Genomic DNA, 16,141 nt, shown 5'->3' on the forward strand with positions numbered 1-16,141 from the left:
ATATATATGATTTACTAATTTATTAGCCCACTTACTTATATGTAAGTGAAAACCAAGTTATACTATATAAGTGAAAACAGGAGTCACCTTAAATGGAATGAAAGAAGTGTACTAGAGATATTTTCAGAACACAGATAAAAATGTATCTGAAATTGCCATGCAGAAGCAATTTAACACATGTGAAAGAACACACTAGAAGGCAAATTACCTCTATGCCATTTCTGGTTTTCCCCTAAGTAATATGAACCTAGACAAATGCTTAACCCCTCTGAATCTAAATTTTCTAATTTAGAAAATAGGAAGCTAAGCCATGTGCAGTGGTGCACACCTGTAATCCCAGTAACTCAGGAGGCTGAGATAGGAGGATTGAAAGTTTGAGGTCAGCTTCAGCAATTTAGCAAGACCCTCAACAACTTAGTGAGACCCTGCCTCAAAATAAAAAAAATAAAAAAGGGCTGAGTATATAACTCAATAGTAAAGCACCCCTGAGTTCAATCCCCAGTGCCAAAGAAAGAAAGAAGGAAAATAAGGAAGGTAAACTAGATCTCCATAGGACAGAATTCTAGGTTGAATAAAGAAATACAAAAATCTTAAAATGTAAGAAAAATAAGTTAATAATCAATTAAAAATACTAATTCTGTATGCTTCCATGTCTTCCACATTCAACTCTGATAACATTATTGTAGTTTCCTTTTTTCAAAGGCACTTTGCCCTCTCAGTCCTATAGAGTCCTATTTGATGAGAAAGTCTTTCATAACTCATTCATTTCAGTGAACTAAAACTAGATTCTAATATCCAGTAAGATTCTTAACAAGAAGCTATCTCTTATTGCTGTTTGTATCTCTAGAATAATGTAGTATCTACATAGAAGTAAATGTTCAGGGGCTGGGGTTATGGCTCAACGGTAGAGCGCTCACCTCACATGTGCAAGGCCCTGGGTTCGATCCTCAGCACCACATAAAAGTAAATAAATAAATAAGGTTTTTTAAAAAAATGTTTAAAAAATTTTTTAAAAAAGAAGTAAATGTCCAATATTGTTAGGTAAGCAAATGAACTTGAGGGGAAAAAAAAAATAGAAGTTTTGCCTAGAGTATTTTATTTTCCACTGTCTGGTAACTATTTCGTGCTCACATGCAGTTGGTAAGCTTGCTATTTTTAATTAGTAGAAAGTAGTGTAATCCAAGAGCAAGGTAGATCTTTTCAAAAACAGCATACTACAGGGACAAAAGCCACATCAATGTTTATAGCAGCACAATTCACAATAGCTAAATTGTGGAACCAACCTAGATGCCCTTCAGTAGATGAATGGATTAAAAAAATGTGGCATTTATACACAATGGAATATCACTCAGCAATAAAAGAGAATAAAATCATGGCATTTACAGGTAAATGGACGGAGTTGGAGGAGATAATGCTAAGTGAAGTTAGCCAATCCCAAAAAACCAAATGCCAAATGTTTTCTCTTGGAAGGAAGCTGATTCATAGTGGGGTAGGGAGGGAGAGCATGGGAGGAATAGACTGTAGATAGGGTAGAGGGGTGGGAGGGGAAGAGAGAAGGCATGGGGTTAGAAAAGATGGTGGAATGTGATGGTCATCATTATCCAAAGTACATGTATGAAGACACAAATTGGTGTAAATATACTTTGTATACAACTAATATGAATTGTCATGCATTCCACTATCATATTTTTTAAATAAATAAATAAATAGAAAGAAACTAGAGTAATCATATTATTCCCAGGAGAAATCTAAAACAAAGATCTTCTCTTGGAAACGTTCACTACAAATTTGTTTTTTTTTTTTTTAATATTTTATTTTTTCTTCATTGTTACCAACCTTTTCTGATCTTTGCACACCACAACAGGAACTTTAGCGTGAAAATCAGATTCCACATCTACATATGATACTAGTAAGAGAAAAAAAAACAAATAAGCTAATGTCAACATCTCTAGAAGTATTTATTCTACAGTAAACACTGAGTAAAAGTTTCCGTCTAAAAAATCACTCTTATTGCTTCTGTGGCATAATCCACTCTTCTCATTATGACATCAACCCAGCAGAATCTCTTACCTCTATTGGTGCCATTTGCTGTGTATCACAAACCACAGGTATAGTCCCAAATACTGTCCGAAAATTACAATCACCTTAAGAGGAAAGGTCTTAATATCCCTAAAAGTTTGAATATTTCCAAGTAAGTATATAAAGTTGTTAAAACTTAAGAGATATAGCAAAGAAAGGACACCACTTACTTCTGAGGGCTATGTCCACAGGAATCACAAAATGAGGACCTATCATGATTTAACAGCTTAGTTCATTTTAATTAACCTGTGTAAGTACAAGCTAACTCTGCTGGCCTTGTTTACTGTAAATATATGAAAACTCTGCCTAATCAAAGCTCTTAAGACTTGCCTAACATGATGAAGCACCTTTCCACCACTTTCCATCCTGTCTTTTTTATACCTCCATGGTAAACCCCTTTCCATAAATGTCTAATTTAAGTAAAGATAGATGGGTGAACATTATTTCATTTCAAATTCAAAGAAAGTCTTTCAGTAGTACTTGTTGGAATAATTAATTCAAAGAACATGTGCTAAGAACTGTATATCAGAAATTTCATTATGCATGTGATGAGTAAGAAACAAACAGTCAATAAGGGGTTTGAAACATAAATATAGAAACAAATCCTTTACATGACAGATCTCTATGGGATATAATGAGAACATAAAGGAAGACATAATTGTATAGATTTTAAAATTAAGACTGGTTTTTGAAACCTGATTATATAACTTAAGATGATCTACTCATGTATTTTAGTAGGAAAAATATACTTTTCTTTTTTTATTTATTTTTATTTTTTAGTTGTAAATGGATCTTTTATCTTATTTATTTATATGCAGTGCTGAGGATAGAATCCAGGGCCTCACACGTGACAGGCAAGTGCTCTACCACTGAGCCATAACTCCAGCCCCGGAAAAATAGACTTTAAACATTTATTATTTATGATAGATTGGCACTCTCTAGAGAGAAAAGCTGTCTCTCATCTGTAATATCCTTTTAAGTTTTTGTGTAATTAAAAACATAAATGTAGAGTAAAGACATTGTGTCCACCTAAAACTAAAAAATAAAAAATAAATTTAAAAAACCAACAAGTATGTAGGGGCTGGGGTTGTAGCTCAGTGGTAAAGTGCGTGCCTAGCATGTATGAGGCACTGAATTCAATTCTCAGCACCATATATAAATAAATGAATAAAATAAAGTTCCACCAACAACTAAAAGAATAAAGAAAACTATATTAAGGGCTGGGGTTGTGGCTCAGAGGTAAAGCACCCACCTAGCATGTGTGAAGCACTAGGTTCAATTTTCAGCACCACATAAAAATAAAATAAAGGTATTGTGCCCACCTACAACTAAAAAATAAATGTTAAAAAAGGAAAACTATATTAAAATACCTTTACAGAATAAACTGTACCAAACTTTTTCTTTAAAAAATAATTTCCACTAGGTGCAGTGGAACACACCTGTAATCCCAGTGGCACACACCTGTAATCCCAGTGGCTCAGGAGGCTGAGGTAGGTGGATTGGGAGTTCAAAGCTAGCCTCTGCAACTTAGCAAAGCCCTAAGTAACTCAGAAAGAGCCTGTCACTCAATAAAATACAAAAAAGGGTGGGGATGTGTCTCAGTGGTCAAGTGCCTCTGGGTTCCATCCCCAGTATTAAAAGAAGAAAAAAAAATCTAATTTCTGTCAGGTACTTTCGGTTCATGAAATTTAATTTAATGTAATAACAACAGCTGCTGCAGCAAAAGGTTAAAACTAGGTTATTGTATGCCAGGCACTTTTCTAAACTATGGCTTAATTCATTTCATCCTCTTAACAACTTCATCAAAAAAGTTATTGCCATTTCAGCATTGAGAAAACTGAATTATTACACTGAAGTTAAGTTGTTATGGGCAAACAACTAAGAAGTGGCACAATTAAAATTTGAGCCTGGAAAGTCTGGATCTGGATCCTGAGCTTTTAAGCATTTACTTCATAAGAAGAAAAGTAGGCACTATAGGTGTTGCTCAGTGGTAGAGTGTTTACCTAGAATGTAAGAAGGCCCGGGTTCCATCACCAGAGTCGCAAAATAAAAACAAACAAAATAAAAGCAGTAAATTAAAACCAAGAAAATAATTTATTGGACTATAATATATAACTTGGGCTTGGTTTAAGACACTGATATTGTTTTAAAATTTTACTTAGAAGTATTTTTACCTATATCAAATGTCCTCAATAAAAAAGCAATCTAGACAGAAAAGGCACATATGAAATTGGTATGATTCAGCTGATGCAACATAATTTATCAAATTAATGTAATTGTTTTAAGTGGGGAAAAAATATATTTACCCAAGACATGCACACATTTTTATGGCAAGTCTCTCCTTAACCTTTCTTCATCAATGACCTCCTAATGATTATGGGTTTTCTTGTCTTCTTTTACACATGAAATGTTCATAATATAGTATTCCTCCCCTTATCTGCAGGGGATACTTTCTAAAACCCCCAGTGAATATCTGAAACCACAAATAGTACTAAACCTTATAAATACTATGCTTTTTTTTTTCCTATTCATACATATCTCTGACAAAGTGTAATTTATTAATTAGTCACATTAAAAGATTAGCAACAATAACTAATATCAAAATAGAACAATTATAACAATACAATGTAATAAAAGTTATATGAATGTGGTCTCTCTTGGGTGCAAGTTACTGCAACAGATGATAATCTAATAACCAAGACAGCTACTAAGTAATTAATATATGGTAGCTACTCAGAATAGCACTAGATTTAAAAATTATGAATTGTTATTTTTAGAATGTTCCTTCCACTTAATATGCAGACCATGTAGACTGCAAGTTAACTGAAATCAAAAAAAGCAAAAGCATGAAAAATAAAACTGCAGATAAAGGAAAACTACTATATTCAAAGCTAGTTTTTTTTAAATTACCTAAAAATGCAGCAACTTTTTTAATATGTCAATTTTAATATGGTACCTCTGGCATAGCAATAGGTAAATTATATTTTCTGGTATACCAATTAAATAAATATATTAAAAGATACATTTATCTATCCATATATAATAGTGACTCAAATATGCTAGCAGTTTTAGTTTATTTGGCTAGCTATATATAACCAACACATTGCATAGACCTTTAAAAAGACAACTTTAAAAAGAAAAAAAAGAAACTCACCATTATTTTTTAAAATTCCAAGCACTTGTATCAGAAGATCTGGATGATTCATCTAAAAAATTTAAATTTTAATCAATACACTAATTTCAAAGTACAAGTAGCAGAACATTACAGAGAACAACTTCATTTAAAAATAACATTTAAATAAAATTATGCTATGTATTTTAAAATACGAAAACAGAATAGTGTTTTCACTTTTATGTTCAATAAATTTTGAAATCCAGGGCCTAGCACATGCTAGACTCTACCACTAAGCTACCCCTGCATCTCACTATGTTAGTAAACGTTTTTTCAGAAATAGAATATAATAAATATAGCATTAACATTCTAGAAACACTCTTAAAATTAATGGGTTCTCACATTGATAAAAGGTTCTAAAATTCTACAACAAGTGAAAAAGAAGCAAGTTTACTTTAATGAATGTTAATAAGAATTTTTTAAGGTAAGAACTTCATAGTACATAAGACAACTGGCAGCTCAGCCAAAAGGCTTATATTAAAATATTATTTACTATAACAAGCTTATCAAATGTTTAAAGGGTATTTTGTTACTATTTAAGTCTTTAATAATCACAAATTAGGGGCTGGAGCTATATAGCTCAGTTGGTAGAGTGCTTGCCTCACATGCATAGGGCCCTGGGTTCAATTCCCAGCACCACCAATAATCATCATCATCATCATCACAAATTAGTTGTAAGGTAAATATATCAAGTTAAAAATTAAAGAAACAAGTTTTCACCCAAATCAAATTTCATTAAGCATAAAATTATTAAAACAATTTTAAACATAATTTTGACTATTATTTTAAATGTTTTACATCAATAAATAAGCAATGTTAGCAATGCTAACCAATACTGACATTGTCACTAATGATAATAGCTACTAATTCATAGTATCCATCACGTACCAAGTACTAATACATGAATATATGAGGTGGGAAGGAGAAATTTCCAAAAGTACTGTTTAAGTCATTATATATAAATAATTTAATATAAAAGTCATTATCCCTGTTTTGGAAAGGAGGAAACACAGACTCAAAAGTCAAGTAGTGAGCTGGGGTTGTGGCTCAGTGGTAGAGCAGTTGCCCAGCACGCATGAGGCACTAGGTTCGATCCTCAGCACCACTTGTAAGTAAATTAAATAAAGGTATTGTGTCCATCTACAACTGAAAAAAAAGTCAAGTAGTAACATGCTCTTTGCAGTCAAAATTTGAACCCAGATGTATAGTTTCAAAACTCTTTTCATTTTCTATAGTGCTTCAGAAGTAATAGCTATTTAAGATATTCAAATAAAAGCTCTTTCCCTTTTATTGTCTTCCTCTTCTGCTTCCTTTTTCCTCCATCCCATATATTTTTTTACCTTCCCTTCATCTGAAACTTAGCAGAAATTTCCAAAAGCACTATTTAATCACAATAACACTCTACAAGCCAGAGTTTTATATTCCCCTACCCCCTCTCTCTAAAAAGATCATCCATTAAAATTATGAAGTACTGATTAAGATTAACAGGAAAGGGTTCTTTCTAAGTACTTACCTTAGGAGGAAATTTTATATCTATATTAACATCACTACTTTTTAGAGCAAACTTAGTCAGAGATGAGCCATACAACCTAAGTGAACATTCTGTAATAAAGGGAAAAAAATGAAAGCATGAAACCACGTGCAAATATAGGAGCTCTAAAAAATAGCAGAAGGAAAAATATATATGCATATTTCAATTCTATGTCTTTCATTTCTAATATAATGATTATAGAAGAATGGGAACTTTTCTAATACCTTTATAATAATAATATAATAATAATAATGTTTCCCAATTTGGGGGTACAGATATAGAATGGGGAGAGAGAAATTACTCATAAAAGTTCAGTGTTCAAACAAAATTTTAGTTAAAATTTATTTTGGAATGACTGAGAATATATTTAGCATTTAATATACAACTGTAACAAATGTACTAACCTGGCTACAGTAATACTGTCACAAACTACATTTATTTATTTTTAGATAATTATATAAATATAAGAGATAGTACTTTGGAGAAATGATCATAGGCCTCTAGTGCAAATGCTTTTTAAAAATACAAAGTGAAATCAAGTCAACTGATGTTACAAATCTAAAACAAAACATTTCGTAGCCCTCAAGAGTTCACAGAACAAAATAAATAGAAACACCAGGACCTACACTACCCATATACATCTTCCTCAGACTATCAAAAATTTAAAAAATACAGTTACCAAGGTATATTTTTAAAGGATCTCACCAGAAGGTAAGTTGAAAATACTATGCATGGTTGGTACTGACTAGACAGGTGGTTTTGTTTTTTAAAAGTTTAAGTTTATATTCAGTTGTATATATAAAAGTCTACTTTTCAAAACTTGCAAAATGTCAGAAAGTCATCCAAGTCATTAAAATCATTAAAAATTCATTTCCATTATCAAAATATTGAATTATTTTTATACATAATTTCAATTAGGATTAAATGTTTTATTTATGACAGAAGGAAACAAAATTTTCCATTTTCAATTTTAATTTTCTATTATTTCTTATGACTCTCACAATGGATCTATATAATTTATCAAATATCCAAAAGACCTTTGATGGTAAGAAATGAGTCTTTATTTACAATATACACTTACTTAAACCATAAGATAATGTTAAAAAAAAAAAAAATGACATGGGTTTAGCAAATAGTCCACAGATAAATAAACCTGACCTGATACCCATCTTGCACCAAAAAATAATCTTTATCTGAAGTTTTTCCTTAATTTTTTTCCTACCGTCAGTCAATAGGAATTTTATTAAGTGACAATAATATTTATATTGGAAATAATATAACTTTTTAAAAAGTCCATTCATAAAAAATAATACTGGGAAACTAACATAAAATATGTGACCACTAAGAAATTATCAATATTTGGCATTTTAAAATAATTTTTCTTAGTATAAAATTATGCTGTACTATAATTCTCAATTTTCCTTTTCTGAAATATCTTCTTCACCAAAGTTATTCATAAAATAATCAAATTCATGTGCTTTAAGAAGGAAAAATAAAATCATAAATTTACCTTAGTTCAAGAGGAAGTACATTATTTTGTGATTTTTAAAAATGAAATATAAAAAGTTTGTACCTGGTAAAAATGTTGTTATAACCTTTGACATTTCCTCCACAATTTCCTGACGGACTCGGAGGTCATCATCTGTTATTCCTTGTTCTTTTGCTAATTCAACAACTGCAATACTTAAAGCAGCCAAGTGGGCAGGGGAAGGAGGTGGCAGAGAACGAAGCTCACTTTCTTCCTGTTTTTCCTATTAATGTAACATTTCACAACAATAACATAAAAAGTTTCTATTTTAATGTCCTTATATTTAGGAAGGAAAGAAGTAATAATTAAAATATTCACCTTCTATGCATAAGATATACAGAAGTAAACAAAAGGGACAGATACTTCTGTTTTTGTGAGGCAAAATACAAAGAATGAGAGTTTCAGTAGGAAGATTACTTTTAATTTTTTAAAATTTGTTCTATTGTACTATTTACATAAATTCTCAAATTCATATCAAAGTTAACATAAGTTAAACAGCTGATGATTTTGTTGTAGCAAAAAGACTATCTTAAGATATAGCAGATCTTCAATCATAACTAATCAACATAGATGCAATAATACTTCTCTGTCGATGCTATGAATGAAACCTATGCTACTTCCTTTAGGATATTCCATCAAATATTCTCACTAATATACTCATGTCATTGATCATCCTTATATTCTCCTGATATACTTACATTCTAGCTAAGAGGAAAAGATAACAGACAAATAGATATCATGTCAAGTAAAAATAAAAAGAAAAAAGTATAAGAAAAAATAAAACAGAGTGTGAGGCTACAGAATGATGGCAAGGGGGCATTGTTTTCAAACCATGTGGACAAAGAAGGCCATTTTGAACACATACACTTAGAGACCTGAATGCAGTGAAAGAGTGAGACATTTAAGTTTCTAGGGGGAGAGTACTCCATATAGTGAAAATAGCATCTGAGGTAAGAAAGTCCCTAATCCTATTTGAAAAGATCAAGATGAGGGTTGAGAGTGTGCTCAGTAGTGGATTCCTGATGAATTTCAGAAAGAATTAGTTAGGCTAGGAAAACTTGTCCAAGAGGCAAAAGTCTCTTATTTAGTCTCTCATTTCCAATCTTAAGGCTTCATCCCATTCTCTATATTGGTACAATTTATTCTCCTGTTTAAAAACTTCAATAAATCCTCAATAAAATACTTGTAAATCAAATTTACCAGCATATTAAAAGAACTGTACAAACCAGGAGTGATAGTGCATGCCAGTAATATCAGTGATTCGGGAAGCTGAGGCAGGAGGATCTCAAGTTTGAGGTCAGCCTCAGCAAATTCAACAAGGGCATAAGCAATTTAGTGAGACCCTGTATCAAAATTAAAAAAAAAAAGGGGGGCGGTGGGCGGGGGGGGTGCACTGGAGATGTGCTCAGTGGTAAAGCAAACTTGGGTTCTTTATCTTTATCAACAAACATTGCCCTATTTACTTGTTTTATTTAGCAGTACTGGGGAATAAACTCAGAAGCACTCTACCACTTAGCTACATTCTTAGTTATTTCTATTTTGAGACAGGGTCTCCTTATTGACCAGGTTGGCCTCAAATTTGTGATCCTCTTGCCTTAGCTTCCGGAGCAGCTGGATTATAGGTATGCAGAATGCACCACTGCACCCAGCTGGCTCATTCTTCTTCTCCTCCTTCCTCCCTTTTTTTTTTTTTTAATAAAATGTAATGAGCAGCTACTGTGTGCCCAACACTATCAGCAATAATTCAAATATAAAAAATAAATAAAAAACTAAATCTGCTCAATTTGACTATTAGATATGTTAGTCTAAAAGGGAAGGTAGGCAGACAATCAGAATATAGAATATTCTGCAGGCTTCGGAAACCGAAAGGACTGTGCCTGGGACACCGCGCCGAGACCGATTCACCTTCACCTGTGCAGAGTGCCAGCTGACCTGAGGAGGAAGCCAGGCGAGCAGTGGAACATGAACGGAAGGGTGGATTATTTGGTCACTGAGGAAGAGATCAATCTTAAGAGAGGACCCTCAGGTAAATGGTAAAGACCTAAAGAACCTGCTGCACCAGGATGCGGTAGACCTCTTTCGTAATGCAGGCTATGCTGTTTCATTGAGAGTGCAACACAGGTTACAGGAGCAGAATGGACCTATAGGACATGGAGGTGAAGGGGAGCCAAGTGGTGTTCCAATAGCTATGGTGCTGCTGCCAGTGTTTGCCCTCACCATGGTTGCAACCTGGGCCTTCATGAGATACCGGCAACACCTTTGAAAGTCTTGCTGTCTTCTAGTGCTCCCAGTGAACTTACATTTCTTTTCTCCTCCTTCCCTGCTGTTGTCCTGTATCTTTCCCTCTCTGCATAGCCAACACATGATTTAAAGTGACTGATTCCCACCCAGAACCTTGCTATTCAGAAGCTCCAAGTCTTCATATTCTAATGGGAGAGTAAAGGTATTGTTTGAAGGAAAGATGAAGAAAAGACTTGCTTAGAACAAATGAGGAGTTATATATTTTACTACGACTGCTAATAGAAATTCAGCTACCACCCAAAGATGGAATGGTGTAGTCTTCCTGTCATCATGGGTCACACCATTTTATTAGCTGCTGTGTCTTGAAGGCCAGCTGTATGACATAAGAGGAAGAGAGGATTTTTCTTTTTTAATGATCTTCCTTGGGAAGTACTTGTGGCCTTTATTTAATTTTTAAATACATTTTTGGTGCCTATGTTGGACACAGGAGACTAAGAAGAGCTTTTTACTTTTTTTAAAAAAGCGAATACATATATATAATACAGATACATATGCATATATGACAGTATAATATTGATACCTTATGGAAAATTAAAGAGGTGAGAAAACTGCTCTGTGGTTTCTAGATTTCTGTATATAAGGGCTACTCTTAATTGAAGAACTTTTAAACAGCTATTTGCAGAACATATGTAATGGGAAACAGGAAGATGAACTTTCAAAGGGCATGCCTAATCAAAGTCATTTAAAAAATAATAACTAAAGCAACTAATTAAAAATCAGAATAATATTTCTTTTCATACTAGCTATGATGAAGTAGAGGTAAATTTGGTATAAGACAGCTCAGCTCAGGTCAATCAGTTCAAAAAACTTTGAGGTATAAAGATAAATCTTACCAATTTGTGGCTATACTAGTGGCTTTTTTTGATACCTCACAGTACTGTTAAAGGATCAGTGGGAATAATTGTGGTCAAGGATATGGCAGTGGGACCAAACCAACCCATCAAGACAACTTCTGAAAGGACAAAAGATAGTGTCTTCGAGGAGGCATCTGAACCCTCTCAGGCAATCTACCAATCTTTGGTTTCTAGTAACAGGAAAAAAACTTGAGAAAAGAACTGCCTCCTGGACAGGACAGGCATGAAATCAGCTCTGTTTCTGATTTTAGGGAATATGAGAAGGCCTGAATTACTAGCTTTTTAAAAGGCTCCAAACAATGAGTGTGGCTTTTAATACATTAAAATAAGCCATTTTTCAGAGACTGGGAGGAAATGAGTTTTGTTTGTTTTAGGGTTAGGGATATTCGATGGCTGTTTCCTGGGGAAAGCCTGGAAAGAAAATATGGATGAATGGATGCTAGGGAATACAGGGAATGTTGGTGACATGGGACCCATCTTATTTAAATGTTGGTTTTAAAGCACTGAGAATAACTGAACTAAAGCTTAGCCTTAGAAAGTCATTTCCATTCTCCAAATATACCAGCCAGACTGGAGGCTTTATATCATTGTGACTGAAAATGATGAGGAATTTTCCCAGGTAATAAAATGTATCCAGTTTTTAGTATGGACAAATTAATAGTTATTTAATAAATATTGGTTGGACATCAAAAAAAAAAGAATATAAAATATTAGTTTTCTGATCAAGGTGTATAACAACTGCTTGAGAACAGAGGGAAGGAGTAAGAAGATTCCTGAACTGAGACTTAGAAATGAGAGGTTATACAGTATTAGTGTTACAACTTTAAAAAGAAAAATTAAAAAACTAATATTCTAATATATTTTAAAAATCATTCTACTTCTATCTGTATCTATGAGATATTTAATAAAAATAACTAAAAAATTACAAATTCCCAAAGTCACGTTTAGAAAGTCTTGCATGATCTGCACTTCTCTAGTTTCATGTCATACTCTATTCAGTAGTTCTTTGCTCCCTTCTTATAGATTCTTTCATAGTTTTTCACCTATAGACCTTTATTCATACTATTTTATGTAAAATGCTCCCCACCTTTTTTCACTTTGAAATACTAGTTTATGGGGCTGGGGTTGTGGCTCAGTGGTAGAGTGCTCACACAGCACACGTGAAGCCCTGAGTTCGATCCTTAGCACCACATAAAAATAAATAAACAGGGCTGGGGTTGTGGCTCAGCGGAAGAGTGCTTGCCTAGCTTGTGCGAGGCCCTAGGTTCGATCCTCAGCACCACATAAATATAAAACAAAATAAAGGTATTGTGTACAACTAAAAAATAAATATAATAAATAAATAAACAAACAAATAAAAGTATTCTGCAAAACTACAACTAAAAAAAAAACTACTAGATTATGGTTCAACTCAAATGTCAATTTCTCAGCGATACCTTCCCTATTCTACATCAAGTAAAATATCTTTGCACCTTTCCTTACCCCCATCTTTTAAAAAGATTCATTACACTTAAACTCTTATTCACCAGTTTTTAGAAACAGAAAAGACAGGAACTGTAATTATCATATTCATTAATGCTGAGATCTAGTACTCAATAAATATCAAGTAGAGTGACAAATTTTACTAGTTAGATATAAACTTAGGAATTGACATTCAACATTTTTCAGGATGAACAAACTGGTCTTGAAAAGCTAATGACCAATAAAGATAAAGAAGGCAATCACAACTCTCAAGGCTATCATATCAGTTACTAAAGTAAAACTGGAAAACACCTCATTTTTAGGTTCATAAATAAAAAACACTTAATATAGAATTTTACCATTTAAAAACAAATATAGTTTTTTTAAAAGAACTTACCAAAATATTTTTTTTATGTCGTTTCTCTTTTATATGTTTATGAGCTCCTTGGATGTTTTCAATGTGAATCAAGCAAAGTTTGCACAGGTATCGGCAATTGGTATACTCTGGTGATCGCTGAAGAGACAATTTTTTAAAAATGCTTTTTTTTAAAATTTTTTTTTCAAAAACAAAGAAGTAAAGTATTGACCATATAAATGAATATAACAATTCCATGACAGACAAAAGCAATAAGGAATAGTTTTTAATAAACAAATCAGTACTTATACATCCAAGTACTTTTCCAGGTAGTCACTGTAAGGTCCTTGCTTAGCATCTGGACAGCCATCTTAAATGACTGTCGACATTTTAAGAAAAATTTCACTTTCCCACCCAAAGTTGTTTCTGATAAAGGCTCATCACTCCCCCATACCAACCAACCCTTCACCACCCACATTCTCTCCCACCCAAGGGCATATCCCCACTCCCACCCCCACCCCCACCCCCCACATTCCGACCATCTCTAATTCCTGAGGCTTCCCCATAAAAGTCCCAAACCCCAAGTCTGTTTTGCCTCTCTCTGTCTATGGAAAGATGTGCCTTTATTTGCCAGCTCTGACAAATAAACTCTCATGTGTATCTCTGCCTAGTCTCCATCTTTCATTTCTCGGTTTACCTAACTCCATTCCTTGCTTTCCATTCATTGGTGCCAAAACCTAGGATTGGGTTCCCTGGTGTGTCTGCTCCCCTCTTTGAGGGTCACTGAGCGTCCTCAGGGCAGACCCAAATTCCATCGTGGGACCAGGCTCCCCATTCTGCCAAATACCCTCTCTGCACCCACCACCAGACATTCCAGGTAAGACCCCTGTCTCCATTCCACCTAAACAACCTGTGGGTCCCAGGAAGTGACCATTGATCATCTGGCACTCCCAGGGTTACCATGTGATCTGGGGCACTCCCAGCCACAGCTTTCACAACTACAGTGGATCCCTACTGTCAACAGGGTCTACAGGTGGTCTTTTATTTGGTCCTGAGTTTTGAGAAAAACCACTGAGGGTGACTGGGAGTTATTCCTGGTAAGACCTCCCATCCTTGGGTTAATCGCTACGGCTTCTGTCCCTACGTAGTTCTGGCCAAGCATCCAAGTGCCTCTACAGGCCCCAATGCTTACCCAGCAGTGGTGAAGACCCCGAGTCCACCATCCTCTCGACTGGTTGATACTAGAGACTGGGGGACACTCTACCTCTAAACTCACCTCTTACATCTCACCATGGGTGGCTCCTCATCCATTCCCTCCCAAGGCTATGGCTAGAGGCTAACCTAGGGTCTCTCTCTCTCTCTCACACCCTGGACCTAAAACCCCCCAAACTTCTCCATTTGTGCAATCACATCTGGCTTCAATATCCTTTGGACTCTAAAAGGCTGTTTAACTGCACTCTAGATCCCAATATCAGGATCTTCTCAACTGTTATGTTCAGGAAAATGGAAAGAAATATCATATGTTCAGGCTTTCTCCTCTCTATATTCTAAGCCCCTCTCTCTGCAACTCTTGCTCTCCTGTACAAGTCCTCTTAACTCTTACCTCCCCTATGCATGCTTCCAAAGGGACAGAAAATCCTACCCAAGACTCCTCTTCCTTCAACCCAGTGGATGAACACCCACCATACCACAATTCTCTTTCTGATGAAGCCACTGCAACAACTGTCCCCTCAGCTCCTCTGCCCTTCTCTCCTCCTGCTTACAGGCTGCCACTGCCCAGCTCCACCTGTGTGTCCTCTACTCGAGGTGGCTGGGGTAGATGGTGTAATCTGGGTTCATGTGCCTTTCTCTTTGTCAGAACTTTCACGGAAAAGCCGCTTGGGTTCTATACTTCAAGCCCCACTACATATATCAAAGAGTTTCATTATCTGACTCAATCATATGATTTTACCTTTCATGATGTCCATATGATCTTGTCTAACACCCTCCTGCCTGAGGAGCGCAGGTGAGTTTGGGAGCTAGAACTTATGTTGAAGAGGTACATCAGATCTCCCCTACCCATCTGATTGGCACTTATTCGGTCCCTGATCAGGATCCCAATTGGGATTATAATTCACCTGGAGGAGTAACTTGTAAAAACCAATTCATTAGTTGCCTTAAGGGAGGACTTAGAAAGGCAGCCCATAAGACTATCAATTATGAAAAGCTCCAGGAAGTCATCCAAGAGAAAAATGAAAGCCCTTCAGCATTTTTAGACCACATGACCAAGGCTTTATTACAATATACTAATCTGAACACTGAGACTCCAGATGGGAGTACTAATGACCTACTACTTCTCCCAGAGTTTCCCCAATATTAAGACCAAACTAAGGTGCCTCAAGAGGGGGCCCCTAACTCCTCAAGCTGAGGTTCTAGGAGTGTCCTTTAAGGTGTATAATAATGGGAGAGACGAGAAGGCCCAGAAGCAGAAACACCAGATGCTTGCTCAAGCCATCCATCTGGCCTCAGCATCTGTCCCTGGTTCCACTGGCCCATGGAAGGGTCCCTCAGGACCACTTGGACCCTGTTTTAAATGTGGTCAGATGGGTCACTGGGCTCATACATGTCCCAGGCCTCACAAGCCTCGGGGGCCGTCTAAATGCCATCAGGAGGGACACTAGGCCGTTGACTATCCCTGAGCTCATAGAGGGCCTCAGCCATCCAGCACTTCTGGTTTCCCTTTCCAACTCTTAGGACTGGCTGCAGAGGACTGACAAGGCCCAGGTCCCCATCACCTGACCACTACCATCACTCCATGGGAACCCAAAGTAACTATGTGTATTTCAGGTAGGCCTGTCTTCTTCCTCTTAGACACCTGGGC

General features: G+C 35.3%; 1 protein-coding gene and 1 pseudogene across 3 annotated transcripts in view; one reads left to right on the forward strand and one right to left on the reverse strand.

The window, feature by feature from the left end:
• Tut4 (terminal uridylyl transferase 4) overlaps positions 1 to 16,141 on the reverse strand; it is a 148,431-nt gene that overhangs the window by 82,561 nt on the left and 49,729 nt on the right. For all 3 annotated transcript variants that reach the window (XM_078026248.1, XM_078026247.1, XM_078026246.1), the window contains exons 4-8: positions 13,324 to 13,440; positions 8,356 to 8,533; positions 6,765 to 6,853; positions 5,234 to 5,285; positions 1,837 to 1,906 (exon numbers count right to left, since the gene is read on the reverse strand). In XM_078026248.1, coding sequence (XP_077882374.1) covers positions 1,837 to 1,906; positions 5,234 to 5,285; positions 6,765 to 6,853; positions 8,356 to 8,533; positions 13,324 to 13,440 — 506 coding nt within the window. The remainder of the gene's footprint in view (positions 1 to 1,836; positions 1,907 to 5,233; positions 5,286 to 6,764; positions 6,854 to 8,355; positions 8,534 to 13,323; positions 13,441 to 16,141) is intronic.
• LOC110598221 (synaptojanin-2-binding protein pseudogene) lies at positions 10,149 to 11,163 on the forward strand (annotated as a pseudogene).

This window comes from Ictidomys tridecemlineatus, chromosome 11, assembly GCF_052094955.1.
Source record: "Ictidomys tridecemlineatus isolate mIctTri1 chromosome 11, mIctTri1.hap1, whole genome shotgun sequence".
NCBI classification, from domain to species: Eukaryota; Metazoa; Chordata; class Mammalia; order Rodentia; family Sciuridae; genus Ictidomys; species Ictidomys tridecemlineatus.